The sequence below is a fragment of the Taeniopygia guttata genome, chromosome 5 (genome assembly GCF_048771995.1).
Source record: "Taeniopygia guttata chromosome 5, bTaeGut7.mat, whole genome shotgun sequence".
NCBI lineage: Eukaryota > Metazoa > Chordata > Aves > Passeriformes > Estrildidae > Taeniopygia > Taeniopygia guttata.
The window spans coordinates 60,417,519-60,437,779 of record NC_133030.1 but is presented as its reverse complement, the minus strand read 5'-3'; the positions used below and the strand labels follow the sequence as shown (position 1 = coordinate 60,437,779).

The window sequence follows — 20,261 nt, the reverse complement described above, 5'->3', positions numbered from 1 at the left end:
TAGTGTATATTGAAGTAGGTTTGTTTGCTCAGTACTGGAAATATAATAGGAGAAACAGAAAACAGCAGTTTTCCTGCAGTCTACCTTTCTTTCCTTTCAAGATCAGCTGTTTGTTTGTTTGTTTTTGGTGTGTGGTTTCTTTGGGTTTTTTTTTTTTTTTTGGATTAAGGGATGTTTTATTTGACTTTTCAGGTTGTGTCACCGAGCTGCAATGACGATGTCACCGTGAAAAAGGACCAGTGTTTAGTTCGATCCTTTGCAGATTCCAAATTGTAAGTGATAGCTCTCTTTGGTTAGATATCTGTGGGAGGAAACTAATCACTCATTGCTCCTGAAGATGTTATTTCTTCCAAAAGGAAAGGGTACAGTTTTCTGTAATGCTGGATGGATACATTTGGCATTCACAATCTATTTCCAGCTGACTCCTCCTTCTCTGCTTCCTCACCCTTCTTTCCCTTGTGTGTAACAGTAAGAATTCATTTAATCAAGAAAGTTTATGCTCCATCTTCATGTAAAAATATCAACAACTTAAAGTGTAAACACCTGGATGTTTTTTCCATTTTTTTAACGTAATTTCTATCCTTTAAAGTGAGTTTTGGTTTTAATTATTTCCCTTACTGCCTAAAATTACCTTTAAATTATCATTCTATATGGATGTCAGTTGTAGTAGTTTGGGTATCTGTCTCATTACCTCCAGTGCCCGGATGTCCCTAGCTATTAAGATAGTTTTTAAGGGTTTAATCTACTTTTATTAATAGAAGAGAGAATTCAGAGATAGTTACTAATGAAAGTGTTTACAGAATCTGAATTATATTCCTTCAAACATAAAGAGAAGTCCTGTTAGTCCCTCCTCCACTCCAAAAGGAGGAGCAGAGAGAGACAGAGATGTATGTCTTACATAATGAGTAATGTATTCCTAAGAGCATGAGGACTGCTTTTGGGATTTTTTTAAAGGCTGCTCCCCTTTATTTCTCTTCATTGTTATTGCATTGCATCTGTGGTAACACATTGTAATGAAAAACTTCCTTGCCAAAGGCCACCTGTCACCCTCTTTCTTTCAAAGTGAGAAGTTTTTGATTTTTGATAGCCATGATTTTCAGTAGATTATTTCAGTTGATTACTGAAGTGTATTTCAAGTACCTGAAGACTTGGTTCATTTTGGCCTCTTCATGTGGATATGTCATCAGCCTTCTGGATAAGCCTGGCTCTGTACTGAAGGTTGAATGTTACTGGTAAAAGATTTAGATCTGCTCTGTCTGATTCTTTTTTTCCCTCCCCATAGCCTAATAGCTGTAACCTGAGAAAATGGCAGCCTCTGATTCGTGAAGTTTTACTCCAGATTTTCTGAAATAATGAAAGAAGGAAAAAAAAATGTGTTAGACTAACTCATTTGTAAGGCTCTCCCTGCATTTTGGTTAGGATTTCTCTTGTAACTCAGTGGCTGAATATCCAGTATGACTTTGGAACAGAGCAAACTCCATATGTTTTGCTATGAGAACACTTTTGTAATTTAAAAATTAAAATCAACTGTCTATCAATGCAAATCTGTGAATTGGCTTCACTGTTGTTCTTTGCTAGTAAAAAGGCATTTTGAAAAGAGGGCTTGCTTCTGTGCTCTTAGCTAGATCCTTGTTTTGGAGAGCAGCTGTTGATTCTTGTACATATTTTCAGTTCAGAAATATTTTTTTGCCTGCATATTTAACCTTTTCAAATTAGTGGAGGTTAAGCAATTAAAAGACATTTACAAAATGTTCTTAATTACTTAAGGATGCTTTAATGCCTGGATGTCAAAGGTTGGGAACTTACCCTGGGTAACTTATTCTGGAATTTAGATCGTACATTAACAAGTGCCTTAGACAGTTAGTTGTTAGCAAGGACCTTGCAAGTGAATGATAACTTGAAAATTTTAGAAATTGCTGTATTTCTAAGTCAAATGCTTGCTTTTCTGTGATGTAATCACAAAACCTTATTCTTTTACAGTTACTCAATAGCAAGAAAAGACATTAAGGAACTAGATCTTCAAAACTTACCGAAATTAGAGTACTCTCCTAAAAAAGGTAATTTAGAATAAATTCTAGGGTGCTTAAAAGAAGTAATTTCATACAAAGGTTCTTTTAATATTTGGTGATAAATACTAAATCACCTGTTGATTTCTGAGAATTGCTCTTGGATATTTTGTAAACAATTTTAAATGGGAGAAATTAGAGAAACTTTGAATATAGCTGTGTCTAGTAGAAATCTTCTTTATTTGATTTTTATTTCATTATTATGATCCAGTCCGAATTTGTGGAAAATGAATAGAATATTTTCAATGTAAGTCTACTTGAAGTGTCAGTGAGCAATGGAATACATATAGTTACCTGTCCTAATGCTAAATCTTTGTGCTATTGCTCAAAACACTGTTTACTTTAAAGATACCCAGACAGCAGGGTGTAAATGTCATAACAGCAACGGCTGTGATTAATATTTAATTTAAAAATATAATTACAGAATTGGATGGATGACATGGATACCACAATCCATGAAAACATTAATTGTGTTAAGGAGAAATGTTTTGATTTGATTTATTAAAAATTATGATAAAAAATGCCACCCAGCAACAAAGAAATCCCCACTCAACAACAACAGTATCTGGTTTGAGTAAAGGTGTGCAGCAGCTCTTTTGCAAGTCAAGATTTAAAATGCTTCAAATGAAAGGTTGAGGTGGTTTTGATTGATTTGTCTAATATTATGTGATTTCTCTCCTACTTTGTTCTTTAATAGCTGTTTCACAGTACATGAACTTTAGAACAGCCAAAAAAAAAAAAAATAGCAGATGCCAGGTTTGAGGTAAATTGAAGAACGGGACTTGTTTCCTGTGCAGAACATAATTGGGTTGTGACATTCCTTGCTACAAGGGAATATTTTGGAACTAAAGATAACCAATGGTTTATGGTTTAAAAAAAACCAAAAAAACAAGAGAATTGAGATCAATGTCTGGAGGTTTTTCTGTCAGCAGTGTTAAAAACGGGTGCCATTTCTTCTCTGATAACACTGAACAGTTCATTGCAGTATGTTCTTCTTTTGGATGTTTTTCTGGCTCCTTTATTAAAGTCTTTTATTGTGACTGAGGGGCAGATTTTGGGGTTATCTGGGTTTGTTTTGCTTTGTTGTTTTCCACCCTTGGCACACCTCTAAAAGGAAAAGAATTTGAGGTATTTCCATTTTACAGATGTAACTTGTGCCTGTCCCATCCTTTGCTCACTAACATGTTTTCCCTCTGTTCCAAACATTAATGTCAAATCTCTTTGGGCAGTGCTCTTTTTGCTTTTTAATCTAAACCGTGGTATTTTGGAAAGAGCAAAGTAAGCCACGATGTTTGATCTGTGATGGATTCATTGCATTTGAGTTGCTGTTGCAATTTACAACAAGGTGAAAAAGGAATAAAAAATGCTTTTTGACTGTGAATGCTGCAGATGAGGTAAAGCCAGGGCCCTTTCCTCTGTAGGGCTACAGGAGGCAACCACGTTTCTCAGCACCAGGGGTGTTCCTCGGAACTGGAAAATGGACATCAGTGAAATCATGGAGTCCTCCAGCAGTGATGAGGAGGATGGAGCTGCTGCAGAAACTGATGAAGAGGAACAGAAAAGAGAGGAGAAAACAGAAGAAGTAGCGGTGAGTCTGGATAATTTCAGTCATTTTTCAGGGATAATTTAATGACTTGCTTTCCTGAAAATCCTTCACTTTCCAATGTACTATTCTCAGACTCAGCTCACTTCAGTGTCTTTTCAGTCCTGCTCATTTTCTCTCTGCTACAGTTGTTTCTATTGGGATTTGTGAGCAGTGGTTGGTTGCCTCCAGTACCCATCTCAGAAACTCAGTTCCAGGCAGAGTGAAACGTTCTGGGTCAAAACAAAATGCAAAACCAAAAAACTTCTGTGGAGCCTAATAGTAGTAATTCCACCTTAAACACAGTATTTTTGAATTTCTCTTATATAATTTCATTTTGTATTTTTTTTTTGTATATGTTAGAGCTCTAGATATTAAGAATTTTTAACATTGTATACTAAAAACCACAAACCCTCAAGAGAAGACTACATTTGACCTGAAGGCACAGAGAAAGCTTCCAAAATTAATTAATAACACTAAAGTTAGGAGTATATAATTTAAATAAAACATTGTAATATCACAAAAAACCTTAACGTTTTAAAATATAGTAATATATATAAAAATAAAAATTTAAAAACAAAAACTAATCCTTTTCCTTCACTTTATTCTTCAGAAATTTAAATAATATTTTATAATTAAACAAAAAAGTCCACATTGTGGACTTCAAATAACTAACTATTAAACTAAAAATAAAAATAATTTAATTATAATTTCTTAATTAAATAACCTTAAAAAACTTTATAAAAATAATTAACCATTTTATAACGTTAATAAAGTACTATAGAACTCATGTGTATGTAATATAAAAGTAAGTTGTTTCAGAAAACAGTAGTGTGATTTCAAAAAGAAAGATACAAAAATTTCAAACAAAAGCAGGAGGTTGACTGAAACTATGAGCTGAATCACAGGGCAATAAATGGTACTTAGGAGCAGTGCAGGACAGACCTTGGTGCCTGTTAGGTTGGGAATCATAGAATGATGTGGTGGATGGACTTTCTGTCTAACGTGCTGTGGCTTGTCCAGACTGGGAGAGGAATTCATGGAGAAGCAGCCCTGTGGAGAAGGGCTTGGGGGTTCTCGTGGATAAAAGGCTGGATAATGAGCCAGCTCGTGGCTGGGAAAGCCAAACGTGTCCTGGGCTGCCTCAACAAGGGGATTCTCCCCTTTGCTCTGCTCTCATGAGACCCCACCGGAGCTCTGGGTGCAGCTCCAGGGTCTGAGCACAGCAGAGACCTGCGGAGGCGGCTGGAGCCAGGCTGGGAGAGCTGCGGGTGCTCACTGCGAGGGGCTGAGAGCCCCTGCCAGGGCATAACGGGACTCCAGAGCTGGAGAAGAGGGACTTTGGACAAGGGCATGAGTGATAGGACAGGCTCTAAACTGAAAGATTTAGGTTAGACATGAGGAAGAAATTCTTGGCTGTGAGGGTGGTGAGGCCCTGGCACAGGTTGCCCAGAGAAGCTGTGGCTGCCCCATCCCTGGAATTGTTCCAGGCCAGGTCGGACAGGGCCTGGAGGAACTTGATCTGGTGGAAGGTGTCTGACGCCATCCATCTTGCCACTTCACTCCCAGGAACTGGATCTCTCCAGCATCTTGACTTTGCTCTTCTTGATGGCAAAGCCGGCTTTCAGGAGAATCTGGATGCTTTTCTCTCCTTTCTCAAACACCTCTGCTGCTGTCTTCCCCCCCACACAATGATGCCATGCAGGAGTTAGACCTGGATGATCTTTAAGGTCCCTTCCAACCCAGATCATGGAATGTGATTCCATGATTTCCATAACAACAGTTTTGTATTTAAAGTGGTTCCTTTTCCACGAAGTCAGCCAGTTTCTTCATGTCATCAGAAGTCTTTACAGAATTCTCTTCTGTTTTGCTCCCTTCTTGTAACCTGGCTGTTGGATTTGGAAGCATGGGCGGAGGTGGGGGGCGGGGAGAGGAGGCACTGCGGGATTTTTGTTTCCCCGCCGCGCCGTTCTCACAATACACCCCGAAAACACGGACCGCAAAGCCCCGGCGCTGCCCGTGTGCCGGCAGGAAGGTCAAAGGCCGCTTCCCTTTCCCCTTCCCTTCCCTTCCCACACGGAATGGCCGATGGCGCTCGGCGGCCTCGGCGTTCCCCGGGCAACCGGGAGCGGGCGCGGCGCAGGCGCGGGGAGCGGCCGCGGGAGCCGGGGCTGGCCGGGGGCTCGGAGATGGGCTGGCCCTTCTCTGCCTTTCATCTAATGCCTCGCGTTCTCCTTAGCCTTACTACTTCGTTTTATTAGTTCTTTCTTTTTATTTTTTAATTTTTTTTTTTTCCGTGCGGAAGAGAATGTAAGTAATGCCGGTTAACCGCGGCCGCCGCGCGGGGAGAGAGAGCGAACGCGAGCGAGTATTTGGAAGTCAGGCTGAAAATATGTCCAGGCAGTGGGCAGATTAGATAGAAAGGAAGTAAAACCATTTTACGTTTGAAAGAATGCGGCTGCTAGGTAAGGATCGTGTGCTTGAATCTGTGATGTGAGCTTGGTGGTTGGGGATGGGGGGTTTGACTTGGGTTTCTGGTCTGGGAACTGTCTGGTGGAGCTTGCAGCCAGGGGAGATCTTTCCAGGTAAAAATAAAAAAAAAGACAATAAAAATCTATTTTTAGGTGGAAGATTTATGCTCGGCTATCATTGTTTTGGAAAATGGAGTAGATGTCTGTGTAAGAATATGGTATGATAAGATAAATATGAGATAAATCTGTGCAGAAATGTAAAATCCTCTGGGTTTTTCCCCTCTGTTTGCAGTGAAAAAGACTGAATAGGCCACATTTTGCAGGGTGTGAACTGTTGCAGGCTGTGTTGCTCAGTCTGTATTAACATTGATTAAAATTTCAGAGTATCAGTCATTGGAAATCAAGGATTGCTATACTAGTTTTCTAGTATCCATTTTTATTATAATTTTTCATGCCTATTGCATAAAATGCTGTGTGTTTCAAACAAAGAAGGGGGAGGGGGAAGCTTGGTGATTTAAAAAAAAAAATTTAAAAAGGTATTCCTGTAAAAGAAATAGAGATTATTTTTAAAAAAGGATGTTAATGTAAAATAGTGAAGCAAAGCATTCCAGACAGGTGGATGTGCTGATAGGAGAAGCTGTGGAATCCATTATTTCCAGGTGACAAGTAGGAATGTAAGGTGAGCATCTTCATGCTGAAGCTGTGTAGCAGAAGGTAGATATGAATCTTTATAGATAATGTCAGAGCAGAACTGATATGATGACCCATTATGTCAAATTTCTGGTTCAGCTATTAAAATACATATTTTTAATTGTGGGTCATGCTAGATATTGCAACAGAGAACATTTAGGGAATTTAAGGAATTTCTATTTTTTTTCCCTGAGAAAGGCAGTAATACTAGCTGCAGAGAGGATCGACAAGTGAGTGATTGGGTTTTTTTTTTGCCTGTATTTGAATACAGATGTTGAATTACTGAAATTTTACATTGTATAGAGTGCTTCCTTTTATTAATCAAGGTTACAAATTGCTTCTGTCCATCCTCTCCCAGAATATTCTCAGTGGGCTTTTTGTTTTAGAACTGTAAGTGGTTATATTATTAGAGATGGGAGTGAGATTATTAAAAATACCTTTTTATTTCCCCCCTTTCCCATCTTTTGGTTTGCACAGCAGCTTTGCTGACAGGCCTGTCCAGCTGCTGCCCAGCCATGATAGGCCACTGTTAAATAATCAAATGGACACAGACCTACTTAATATATAGTCACAGGATAAAGTCAGTCAGAAAAGTCTTAATTCTGGAATAGAAAGAATCCTATTTTTCTGAAGTAGGATCTTTTATAATGATAATGGAGCAGAGAGATCTGCTGTAGCTGTTGACATTAGAGCCTGCCATTTTTCCTGTAGCTGGCTTAAAAATCTGCAGCTTTATTTTGACAGAAACTATCTTTCTAAGTGTGTTGCCTTTTATGACATCTTTAAGAAGTGGTAGAGTTGGTACCACCAGGTTTCCAGGCTTGACATGGCTTTTGTAAGCTAAGGAGAGGGAACAAACATGGGGTTGGTTTGGTGCTCCTCCTCCTCACCCGTGGTGAGTGACTTGTGTGGTCCAGAGTTGACTGGGAAGGAGGACAATGTGGAAATTGCTTGTCATGGACTCTAACAGGGATTGCATTACACAGAGCTACTCAGCATGTTCAGATTGCTGGAATTTTGGTGCTATGTGGTGCAATTCAGGGTTATCTTCCATTAGCAATTAAGATTTTAATAACACATTTCATAAAAACTGAAGAAAATCCAGAGGTATTATAAAAAAAGTCTTTATTTCTTTAACATTAAAAGAATCATTCAATTAATTTGAATCTAGATAAAAATCTGGATATTGCTTCTGCTCCTTACCCAGTTTTCACCATATCAGAGTAAGATAGTCAACTGTGTTTGGAGGGTACATTTGGCAGTCTATGCACTGCAGCTAAAAGGAAGGAGAAAATCTTAACTCCAGTATGTCCACCTAGGAACAAAAGCTTTTGGAATATTGAGCGTTACCTGATTTTTATTCAAAACAGGTTGTATCTACTACTGTATTTCCTTGTCTTGGAGTTGTTCTTTCAGGGAAGAAGAATCTAATCTAAACATAAAGTAGTGAAGCAAAGGATTCCAGACAGGTAAATGTGCTGGTAGGAGAAGCTGTGGAATCCACTGTGATCCATCACATTTGTTTCTCAAGCTTAAGGATTGAAATACTCCCTGTTTTACAAGGGGATATGTAAGCAATATTTGGATTTGGCTCTGTCTCCCTGCAAGCCATTCTGATTCCATTAGAATGAAGATCTTAATGTGCAGTTATTTCAAATGCCTTCTCAGTACATACACATTCTCAACAGATACATTCACTGAAGTCCAGAGTAAAGGCAAGGAATTTCTTCAGAAAAAAAATTCCAGCTAGCTGCTCTCCATGGCTCATTGAGGGAAGAGTTGTGGCACCTCCAGGTGTTTGCTGAGAGGGATTTTCTTCAAGGCTTGTTTCTGACAGTCACCTGGAGGATGTATGGTGTAGCATGTTTAATGGGGTGCATTCATTTAACCTTTTTAAGGTTCTTGCATCACAATGGCATAAAAAAAAATCAGTCACAGTTGCTTTACATTGTTGAAAAGGGAAGATGCTAGAGGCATTTTCTAACGTTCCTGTTCTGCAAATAAGCAAGATTTCAGTTCTCATGATAATTTATTTCTATATATTTTATTAGCATTAAGTCCATGAGAAATCCATGATGTGTTTTAGGAGGCTTGAAATTCCTACAAATCATCAGTAGTCAACTATTAAAATATTTACATTTTGCTTCAAAATAATTCTTGTTCCCTGTGTAGGCTTTGCTCTCAGTAACTGTGGGAGATCACATAAAATCATACCCAAATTGCCATGTCTGTTGCAACCTATTTATATTTTAAAATAACATTGAAATAGCTGACTGTTAAAGTTCAATACAGGAAAACAGTCATTTCAAAGTTAATGAAGGGTGATATCCAGAAAGAAGTGGTTTATTAGATACTTGGAAAAAAATTATTTCCTGTGAGGATGGTGAGGCCCTGGCACAGGGTACCCAGAGAATCTGTGGCTGCCCCTGGATCCCTGGGACTGTCCAAGGCCAGGTTGGATGAGACTTGGAGCAACCTGACATAGTGGAAGATGTTCCTGCCCAAGATGTTTTTTTAGATCCCTTCCAATCCAAACCATTCTAAGATTCTGTGATTTATATATATGAAATCCCCTAAGCAGCTGTGATGTGTAATGCACAGGATAGCCTTTAAAAATAGCTAAACATTGATTAACTAATCCTCCTTCTCATGCATGTGTGTGCATTTGTAGGAGTTCTGGCTACTGTGAAGCACAGCCTGCATCATGCCATGCACAAATGTTCTTTAAAGACTTTCTTGCTCACAGTTTTATGCAAAGAGGCATTCTCAGAATGTCACTCCAAAAGAAGTTGCAAACTGAGGCACAGCTCCGGAGTGAGTCATTGTTGGTTTGTGGAATTTCTGGTTTCTTGTTGGTACAAATTAACATTTTAAGATCATTCTCATCTCCACGTGGTTTAGAGCTGTTAACTTGTTGCAATCAGTTTAATTCTTGTCATTTCCTTAATTAGTTTTCAAGCTTGGCGTTAGAAAGCAAATGTGCAAGTGATGAAACCTCATTGAAGTACTGTGAAGCAACAAAATTACATTAACTGTAATTCTGGCAGCTTGTCTTGATCATCTCTTCCTCTGAACTCCAAATCCTCTGTATACTGTTCTTCCTCTTCACCTGCATTTCTTTCACAGAAGCATTTATGGTCTTGTCAGTCTATTTATAACATAAAAGAAAGATCTGTCCCTGGTAGCTCCACCTCGGATTGCCTGAGTTCAGGGTGTACGTGCTTCTAGGTAGAGATTCATTCTTTCTTTTGTAGAAGAAACTATTTCATCCTTTGTGCTCCCACTCAGCTCTAAAGGTTGGCACCCACAGAAGCTTTAACATCTTTCTGTAGAGTAAATGATGAGTCAGTATAACAGAGCCACATTCTTGTTGAAAATCATGCTAAGGACAGAGTCAAAGCTCATGGTGAATTAGGTGGCCTAAAACCAAATGAGGCAAAACCAATTACAAGTGTTCTACACATTTCTGTGCACTTCATGTTGCTGGTACTTACCAGATAGTTTTAGAAAATATATGAATGCTGTTAATGTTGTTTGGAAAACCATAAAAAATGGAGCTGAGAACGGAACATCTCCATTACACAAAGATAAAAAGATAATGTTCATGGTCAATTTTATTGTTTTACTGCTTCCAATGTTCCCTAACAGATGTGGCCTGCTTGTCAGAAAGGAAGGAAAAAAATCTCAAACCCATAAAATTTCAACCTTTAAATTAGGAAAGCGGCATCTTAGAGGTTTTTATTTATTTTCATTTCAATGAAATTCAGCCTCTCATCCTGAAATGAAAAAGTTTTTCTCATGTTGCATTTAGCTTTGGGTATTGGATGAACAGCAGAAACGTCTCAGTTTTGAACTCTTGATGCTTAAAATTTTCATGTTGTTTTGCCTGTTACTTGGACTTACCTTTGGCTACACTCTCCCCCTTTTTGCAACATCTGTATAAGAAAAAATGAAATGGAGAGACAGAGCACTCTTCAGTAACTGGTTTTAAACAATTATCACTGTGAACTTGCTTGTGCCCAGTCTAAAATGGGCACCAATGTCTGGATAGTAGCTGTGAGTTTTGGAGAGCAGCACTGTCATCCTGGTTCCTGCTGGAAAGCAGTGCTGGGAATTTCAGCTTTCCATTTGCTCTCTGGTGGTGATCACAGGTTGTGGCATCAACATTTCTCAGGTGTTTCCTTGATTTGGGTGCAAATTTACAGCAGCTTAGGTGAACCTCCTTGCCAGGGGGGTTGGGACTAGATGGTCTTTAAGGTCCATTCCATCCCAACCCATTCTATAATTTTATGACAGCTGATACATATAAGTTAAAACTTTTCTTAGAACAGCAGACATTTTATGGAATTCTTTAATGTCCAGTTCCAAACAGATAACCCTGGTAAAAAAATGACATCTTATCCTCATGTTGCAGTAAGCATATCCAGGAAGAATTGGTCTTTCTCATTTTGGCCAGAAGCAAAAGAACAGCTGATCTAAGATGTATTGTGTGGTGGCAGTCACTCAGGGCTTACTCAAGTGACTTCTCAGAAGGATTTGGTGCCTGTTTTGGCATCAGTACCAGGCACAGTTCAGACTCCCTCTGTCAAGGGGCTCACACACCATCAGAGAGAGAAGCAGGTGCAGGCTTTGGGATGTCTCACACAGGTGGATGATTATTGCAGCTAGGTTTTATGCCCCCAGCCTATAGCACTTTCCATCTTTTTCCTTTTCTTCAGCTGAAAGTATGTGGTCTCAGTGGAAGGGCTAAATTCTGACTGCAATATTGCTGTTCTAATGTGCATTTCTGCTGTTCTGACCCACAGTTATGGTTTGGCTTTGTGCCCACACAGAAGAAATGGCTTTAATTCAACTATTCAGAAGTATTTCTGGATGTTTACTGTTATTAGATGTATTTAGTTTGCACAGTTTGAGCTATATTGACTTCAGCCAGTAAACATTACAGTAGATGGTAGAAATTTCTCGATCTTGAAGTTATTTTGCAGTCTGAATGGAGAGAAAAAAGCTGTGGTTTCTATAGCAATACTTCACTTGATAACCTGGAAGAGCGTGCTAATTCTATAGATAACTGTTTCTCCTTATATAATCCTTGTGATGTGCTGAGCAAATGGTAACTGATGCTGTACAGTGTTCTGATTACACATTTAATTTCCTCCAGTTATTCCAGAAGAAAAATTAGTGAAGTAAGACACAGATATTGTCTCTGCCTGATTGTAGCTGAGCCCTGTTGGGTTTAGAAGCTCAGAATTCAGTGAAGCAGGCAGGGTGGGATTCATTCTGATGCTGGGCAGATTGCTTGCTGGTTAGCAAGGCACTAGCATGTACATCCCCATTTCCCTGCCTATCTCCTTGCCTGCAAGCTTAAAGTTTACAGAATGCAGAGATGACTGAAATCTAAATTGTTGTTCTGGTTTCCTTCTGGAGCTGCTTGTCACTTTCCTGTTATTTTTAATAATGTAATGATAAGATTTTTTGACACGTACTGTACGTCTTTCCTTCAAGACAGCTGCAGCCTGCCTTGTGCAAACTGCCAGGCTGGCAGGAAGAAAGTGGCATGCAGAAAGCATTGCAGGGGAAATGGGGTTTTTTTGGTTGGTTGTTTTTTTTGGTTGGTTGTTTTTTGGTTTGTTTTTTTTTTTTTTTGGTCTCTGCTAGAATCTCAAAATTTCATAAAGATATGTAGACATTATTTCCTCTGTCTGCCCCTTCCACCCCCGCACCCCCCCCCCAATACATTTATTTTATTTAAATAATTTTGACTGTAATAAAAGGAATATCTTTGTTTCACACTGTGGATTACTTGCCATAAATTTCTCTCATAGTGTTTAACTCTTTGAGGCTTTAACTTGTAGAGGTGAAACTAAGGAATTTATAATAATAAATTATAGAAGTGACTTTAAAGGTGTTTCCAAATATAAGCTGAAATCAAGCATTGGAGCTTAATTACAAAACAAATACTGTCTGGAGCATCTCCAGCAGGTACTGTTAGAGAAGGAATTGTTCTGCAGCCTGAGCTAAAGCTGGCATAAGGAAAATGAATTAAACAAAAAAGTCCCAAACAAACAGAACCTAGTCAAAAAAACCCCTGGAATTTCTGTGAATTCTTTCAGTCTTGTAAATACCAGACCCCTTCTGTGTTAGGCAGGTATGATATGTGTATTAGTGTTTCCATTTTGAGGGGTACTCATTCATTCTGTGATGGACTGATGCTTTAACTGACCTGCGTTTTCTTTTTTTCATCCTGAGGTACCACTTCAGTCTTCCTGAGTAAATTTTGTTTTCTGCATATTTCACCATTACATGGATTCAGGGCTAAATGGGAAGTGGTTTGGGTTTGGTTCTTGCTCTTAGGCTTTTGACAAATAGATGGTTACTTTGCATATTTGCTGTTTTCGTTTATGACTGCATTTATTTTCACAGCCTGAGGAAGAGCTTGATCCTGAAGAGAGGGACAGCTTCCTCCAACAGCTTTACAAGTTTATGGAAGACAGAGGTACCACAGAATTTTCTTGCTTTTCTTTTACCTCCAGTCCACTTCTTTAATGGCACAGCACTCAAAGGGAGCTCAGATTCTCCCTGGGGTGTTTTGGTTTTGTTTTGCTTTCACAAACCATTTTTTATGTTCAAAACACCTGCTAAATAAGCACAATAAGGTTGATTTCTGGTTGTGACAGCCATGGCTGAGAGCTCTGCTGCTGTTAATCCCAGGCTGGAAGCTGTGGAGTCTGTCCATGGATGGTGAAATCCAGCCAGCTGAGAATAGAGATGTGCCATCCCCTAGTCTCGTGCACAAATGCAGCAGTGATACCTGAAGAGATAAAAGATTCTATTTTATCCTGTAGCTAGAACAATAAAATAATGTATTTTAAACATCTGTATTTGCAGAATTAAGTGAGACTTAATAAATTAGAATAGTTGAAGTGTTGGCTTCAGAGCTGTATCAGGAGTGCATGTGTTCTGCATAGGGAGCAGGATTTACCTGCTGACTTGGGAGAGCTCCTGTTGCATAAGGAATTTGCAGTTGTGATGATGCTGGCACAAAAATGGCAGCTTTTATGCTCCATTTAAAAAATATATATCCAAGCCTGCAGAGTTTTGTATTTTAAGAGTATATTGGTTTGATAAATTTTACTCATGAAGTCACCATTTCAATCCTGTATTTCAAACACCATTTTCATCCTGCAGTAGCTTTGGTGTGCAGGTAGATTATAGGTGTAACTACTGCCCTTTTCCCTTTTTTTATCTTTTCTTTTCTCTTGACAGCAGCTACCTGAATGATATTTCCATAGCAGCACAGAGTGCAGCAAATGTTGATATATTTGAATTTGAAATGACCAGAGCTAAGGGTAAAACATGAAGTACTTGCAGAGTCTGAATATTTGCCCCTTTCTTTTTTTGAGGGGAGGAGGTTGTTAAAATCAATGGGGAAATCAAGCTGCCTTTGTAAAAGAGGGTCTGTATGCCTTCTAAGAAGATGTATTCTAGACCACAGAATCATAAAAGAACAATTCAAAAGCTGTTCAATACTGCCAATTCTTATCATAGGTTTAGAAATTGAGCGTGAATTATAGCAAAGTGTTCTGGAGCTCATCCAATATAATTTTGAAGGCCTCCTGTGTATATAACCAGTGTTTCTGGAGAATAAGCTGCCTTAGGGGAATAAAAGGCTAAATTGTGGGGAAAAAAATAAATCATTCTGCTGCTGGGCTAATCCAGAGTTTTCCTTTCCCTCTTCCCTGTTTTCTTGCTTTCTCATTCTTTTTTAAACACTCACAGACTACAAAACAGGTAGGGATGTGAGGACCCTGTGAAGTCAGAAGAAGAAAGCATTTGTAAGCTGAATTTGAAGACTCAGTCCATGAAATATTCTTTAAGTCAGTATGTGGATTGAGCAATGTGCAGAACTTCTTCAGGACTGGGACTTCCCGTCGCCTGTTTGCTTTTTATTTTCCTTCTCCATCCTTATAGCAAGATTTCTATTCCCAGCAGATTTGTTCTACATTCTGTTCTCTCAGTATAAATGTTTTGATTCATGGAATCATGACAGTATTCCCAAAATCCTATAAAATTATTTTAATGATTCCAAATATAATTGCATGAAGATGAGGGAAGATAAAAAGCAGCAGGGCGGAGGTTTGGTATTCTTCCTTGCTGGGAGGATTAATGTCTAAGTATACAGCCACTTGCCTTAAGTCACTTTTGGTTTCTCCTTCTGCAGATAATTACTGTTCTTCATGTCACTGCCACTCAGCTGATCTGAGTTCTTTCTTTTCCCTGGAACTGTCCCAAATATTCATGTCCTGTCAGGCCCTTGTGCTTTTCCACATTCTGACAATTTGCCTGAGTGTCTCATTCCTAATCCAACATCTCTGCTTCTTCCTCGTTCCTTTCAGCCCATGGTGTTTTTAGTTAATCTCTTCACACACTGCTCTATTCCAGCATTCCTCAGGTGTTCTCTGGAGCTTCCTGTAGTTCTGGTTGTCCTCCCTGCTCATGAGAGGAGCAGTGGGATGCAGCCAGGTGGATGAGGGTTGTTAATAAACCTGGGAGGCTGATAAACCACCCAGAGATAATGATGCATTCAAAACAGGGTGAAGCCTTAACTGGTTATTGGAATTTTCTGACTTGGGAACATACCTTAAGCCATTAAATACAGATTTTAAAATGCAGAAGAATACTTGTAATCAAATATATGCTGAAGGAATGGAAGAGGCACCATGCTGTCTTTGGGATAACTTGTTTCTGTTTTGTTTTATTCAGGTACTCCTATCAATAAACCACCAGTTCTGGGCTACAAGGACCTTAACCTCTTCAAACTTTTTAGGCTGGTTTATCAGCAGGGTGGCTGTGACAATGTAAGTGCTGGATGTTCCCTGAGCTAAATAAGTCTGTTCATTCATATCTATAAATGTTTGCCCAGGGAAGCTGTGGATACTTCAACCCTGGCACAGTCCCAGGCTGGGTTGGACAGGGCTTGGAACAACCTGGGATAGTGGGAGGTGTCCCTGCCCAGGGCAAGGGGTTGGAACTGGATGATTTTAAGGTCCCTTCCAACCCAAACTGCTCAATGTTTATAAAAGGCTTTGGCTTTTAGCTCTGTTAGATATTATTCCTTAATGTTATTATTTAACAAAACCCGTAAACTTCCTTTTTTCTTTTTTTTTTCTCCCCAAAGATTGAAAGTGGTGCTGTATGGAAGCAAATTTATATGGACCTTGGCATTCCTATTTTGAACTCAGCTGCTTCCTACAACGTAAAAACTGCTTATAGAAAGTAAGTATCCAAGAGGTTTTTGTTAGTTACAGACAGCACTCGATATTCTTGAGTTAATGAACAGTTCTGAGCATTTTCCAGTGCTGATGTGGAAGAAAGGAGGGAGCAGTCAGGGCTGGAAGTTTCTGTTGTTCCAATACATCAGAATTCTGCTCATTTTTTTACCAAGAAACTTTCATTTTGCTCCTGTGCTGATGGCCTTTTGGAGTACACTAATGAAATTTATAAAATAAACTTTGGCAGATTCAGTCTGCCAGTCAATTAACAGTAACACACTCCTTAATCTTTAGATCTCATATACATTGAGGAGAATTTTTTACTAGTTGCTTGAACTTCATGAGAGGTGTTGACTGAAAAAAGGCATGTTTCAGATTGTATATTTACATATAATCTTTGCAGAATTTGTACAATAATGTCACTAAGGCTTAACTGTGTGCATTGCTATGGTGTATGTGACAGTTATTAAATAGTAAAATCATTACTTACGTTGATCAAATGCATAAATCCTTTTTTTCTGATCCTTGTTTTTAGCAGTGTTGTAACTTTTGAATTGGAAACCTTTCAGGAATGACATTTTCCAAGCTCATTTTCTAAATAAAAACTGGTTTTATTGTTTATCCTTCTGGAATTTTGACAACAAACAATTGGGCTTTTTGAGTAAAAGGGAAGAATGTGATTCTCTTGACTCAAACCTAAGGAAATTCGGAAATAGGGATGACTAATGACTCAACTCATGTTAATGTCAATGAAGATGACAATATTGAGACTCTTTCCAGTGGGATTTGAACTGGGCACATGTTTAAGGTCTGTATTTTACAGAGAAGAGTGTTTATCCTGGAGAGAGTAATTGGTAAATGTGTACTGGATTGCTGTTACAGTGGGGATGATGATGTTGTTTGGACACACAGAAATGTGTTGTGACAGTGATAGTGTGTTTTACCTTGCATATTAATCCTTTGAGAAATAAGCTAATTCATACCTCTCTCCCCTATAACTGGATTAGAGTGTGCACAGCCAGTTTCCAGAGAGCAAGCTCATGCATGGCATTGCTGTCATGAATTCTTAACTGGATAGGGATGAAGTTAAATCTGTGGGAAGCACCTCTGTGTGTTCTTTTTCAGCATTTGACTTGAACTCGTTTCACTTCAAAATCTTCTTAGCTTTTATATTTTTATTTGCATTTGGTTGGTTGGTTTATTATTATTTTCCTGAAGTTACTGAGCAGGAAAATAGGTTTTATGCACTTCAATAAATGGAAAATAAACCATGGACTATAAATGGGACCTTCCTTATGTCTGTAGGTATCTTTATGGTTTTGAAGAGTACTGCCGTTCTGCAAACATTCAGTTTAGGACCATCCATCACAATGAACCAAAAGTGGTAGAAGAGACACAGAAACACGTGGAACCAATGGAGGAAAGTGTGAAAGAGGAACAAAAAATGCCCCCAACAGAAGTTAAAAAAGAAGCAGAAGAAAATTATTCCAGCAGTGAAAGTGAGAAAGAAGAAATTGAACTAAGATCCCCAAGGGTGAGTGGTTTGAACTGGTTTGTGTTTAGTCCTTAACAAAGCCCCTTTGTATAGTGAACAGTTTCCATAATGAGTTTTCCCTGTGGAGCAGCTGTACACTGGAATTGCTGCACTTCTGCAAGTGCAGAGTTCTGTGAGTGTTAATTATGTTCTACCTGGACACAGAGTCAGGTTTGATTATGCCTTCATATTTCACACCATGCGTGGGATTTGCTCAGGCTCAGTTGGATGTGCTGTGGTTCAGGGATGGCTTGGAGCTGTTCTCATCAGAGCAGTGAAACGCAGCAGGACAGTCTTGGTTGTGGGTGAGGGTTTCCACAGGCACATGGAACCTGGAGCCTTCTGGCAAGAAACAAGAATGTGAAAAACCTGCTATGGATCAAAGGAAGACCAATTTCTCTGAGTTGGTTTTTACTACAGTTTCTCTTTGAATAGAAGAAACACTCAAATACTAGAGTACACAGACAAAAGTAGAGGGAGGAACAATGAAGTTTAGCCTTTATTTGTCTTTAAATGCTGTAGAGATGAGGGTTGTATTAGTAGCTACCTAGATCAGATGAGTGGCCCAACAGCTGGAGGATACTGAACACTATGAGTAATACAGAGAGTACTTGAAAGGTGTTGGAATATGACTGTAGCACTCATTTAATTACATTAAAAGAATATTTTTTTGTTCTTCAATAGAGTATGACTACTGAAGGACAAGAATTGCTGCTTTTAAATTGTTCAAGTTCTAAAGATTCTGTTTGAATAAAATGCCATTCTGTTGAAGTCCTTCTTGCAAAGCGGCTTTTCAAGCAAATATATGGCCTTATAGATTAATAGATGAAAGGACATGGTGTAAACACAGGTTGAGACTTCTATTATGTATTATATTGCTGTTTAAATGAACGTGGTTGTTCCAAGCTGCATCAGCCTCAGTGACCTTCCTGACATGACATTACCTTTGTTCTTAGTTTGTTCATTTAGTTTTGAGTTTGTTTTTCTTTTTGAGAATGCTCAAAAGAAGGATAAAGAAATGTAAGAATTTTTTGTCTTTTTAATAACTGTCTCTTTGTTCTGACTAAAAAGCAATTATCCTATCAAGAGACTTTTACTAAATCAAATGATAATTCTGTGCTAGATCTCTTAAGAATCAGTTGCAGATAGTCCCAGGCAGCAACTGCCTTGAGTACTCAAGGTGCCTTTTAAAAATGGGATATTTAGAGTTTTTTGAAAGCTGACAAATTTCTGCCCTTGATGTCCACAGGTGACTGTCAGGATTGAAGGTGCCTTCTCTCAATATTCCTATACAAGCACTTCAAATAATGATATTGCTGTAGGTGAACAAGATATTTTGACCCTTTCTATCAGAGTAACAAACATTACAGGTCCAAACAAATGCCCTGAAATCCTCCATCAGTAAATGAGAAACCCATCCTCATTATTCCAAATGAAGCAACTATAAAAACTTAAATCTTTAATTTTACTGTTTTAGAATATTTTGCACTTTTTTGTCATCTCCAGCCTTTCTTCTCTACAGGAGTTGCATGTCTCACTTTTTTGCTGGGATTTGGAGAAGTTATGAAGTAAGCAGAGGACAGGAGTCATTAAACTGATTTTATTTCTGTTCCAGGGACGAAGAAGACTTGCCCGTGATGCAGCCCCTGCTAAAAAAGAGGGTGAAGAGGATAAAACCCAAGACAAATTAAAAGACAGTAACAAAGAAAACAAAGATGTAGAGGAAACATCTGAGAATGCAGAAAAGAAAGAAAATGAAACTCCGCTAGGGAAGAAAAGCACACCAAAGCAAAAAGAGAAGAAAATTAAAAAACAGGAGGATTCTGATAAAGAGTCAGATGAAGAGGAAGAGAGGCAGAGGGAGAGGTAAACACTAACTTGTATCACCTTCTTTGAGTTTCTCTGTGCCATGATTGAGCTGCTCTCCAGGCAGTTCTCGAGAACACAGACTTGATCTTCCTGGAGTGTGAAAATCAGAAGCCTTATTCACTCAGGCAGGGAAGCGAACATTTTATTTCAAGCTTGTAGAGCCTGCTGTACTTTCTGGAAGCATCTTTTTGTGCTGGATTCCAGGCTGTATTTTTCACTGTCATTTTACTTGTAAAGGCTGGTTGGTGTTTTAGCACACCAATACCTCCAGACACCAAGTTTTGGCCAGGCTGTGAGTCTGCCAGGTGCTGTGAGGGTGGGAACAGCTTGGGGACACTTCCCTGGGCAGTTGAAACAGAAATAGCAAGTCCCTCTTTTCCTGTGCTTTTAAGGGTTTTCTGATGGATGGTGAAGCTGCAAGTTCCTTGTTTTTGTGTGTCAGATTATCAAAGCATCAAAGAGTTTTCTTTAAGCTGTGTGGGTGTTACTTGTCCTCTGAGTTGCTTGCCACAAGATAATTTTGATCTTTCACTGAAGGCCAACAAATCTATTTAATTAAAGCAAATCTATAGACCTTTTTAGTATTTTATTTCATGCTGACATTTTTGTAGAGTAACTTCTAAATTTTGCCAAATTGTCCCTTAAATAGGGAAGAAATTATCTCTAAAAGTAGGTTAGATTGTAGTTCTTGAAAATATGTTTGAGTATAATATTTAAACAGTAGCTAAAGGTATAATGAGAGGTGGATTTCTCTAATAAGGAGCTGTGCAGACACTTTTA

General features: G+C 38.7%; 1 protein-coding gene across 4 annotated transcripts in view; it reads left to right on the top strand.

The window, feature by feature from the left end:
• Positions 1–20,261, top strand: part of ARID4A (AT-rich interaction domain 4A) — a 47,112-nt gene that overhangs the window by 17,036 nt on the left and 9,815 nt on the right. For all 4 annotated transcript variants that reach the window (XM_030275200.4, XM_030275198.4, XM_072930546.1 and 1 more), the window contains 8 exons: positions 193–272; positions 1,981–2,057; positions 3,488–3,654; positions 13,230–13,302; positions 15,570–15,664; positions 15,985–16,082; positions 17,384–17,612; positions 19,228–19,478. In XM_030275200.4, the coding sequence (XP_030131060.4) occupies positions 193–272; positions 1,981–2,057; positions 3,488–3,654; positions 13,230–13,302; positions 15,570–15,664; positions 15,985–16,082; positions 17,384–17,612; positions 19,228–19,478 (1,070 nt within the window). The remainder of the gene's footprint in view (positions 1–192; positions 273–1,980; positions 2,058–3,487; positions 3,655–13,229; positions 13,303–15,569; positions 15,665–15,984; positions 16,083–17,383; positions 17,613–19,227; positions 19,479–20,261) is intronic.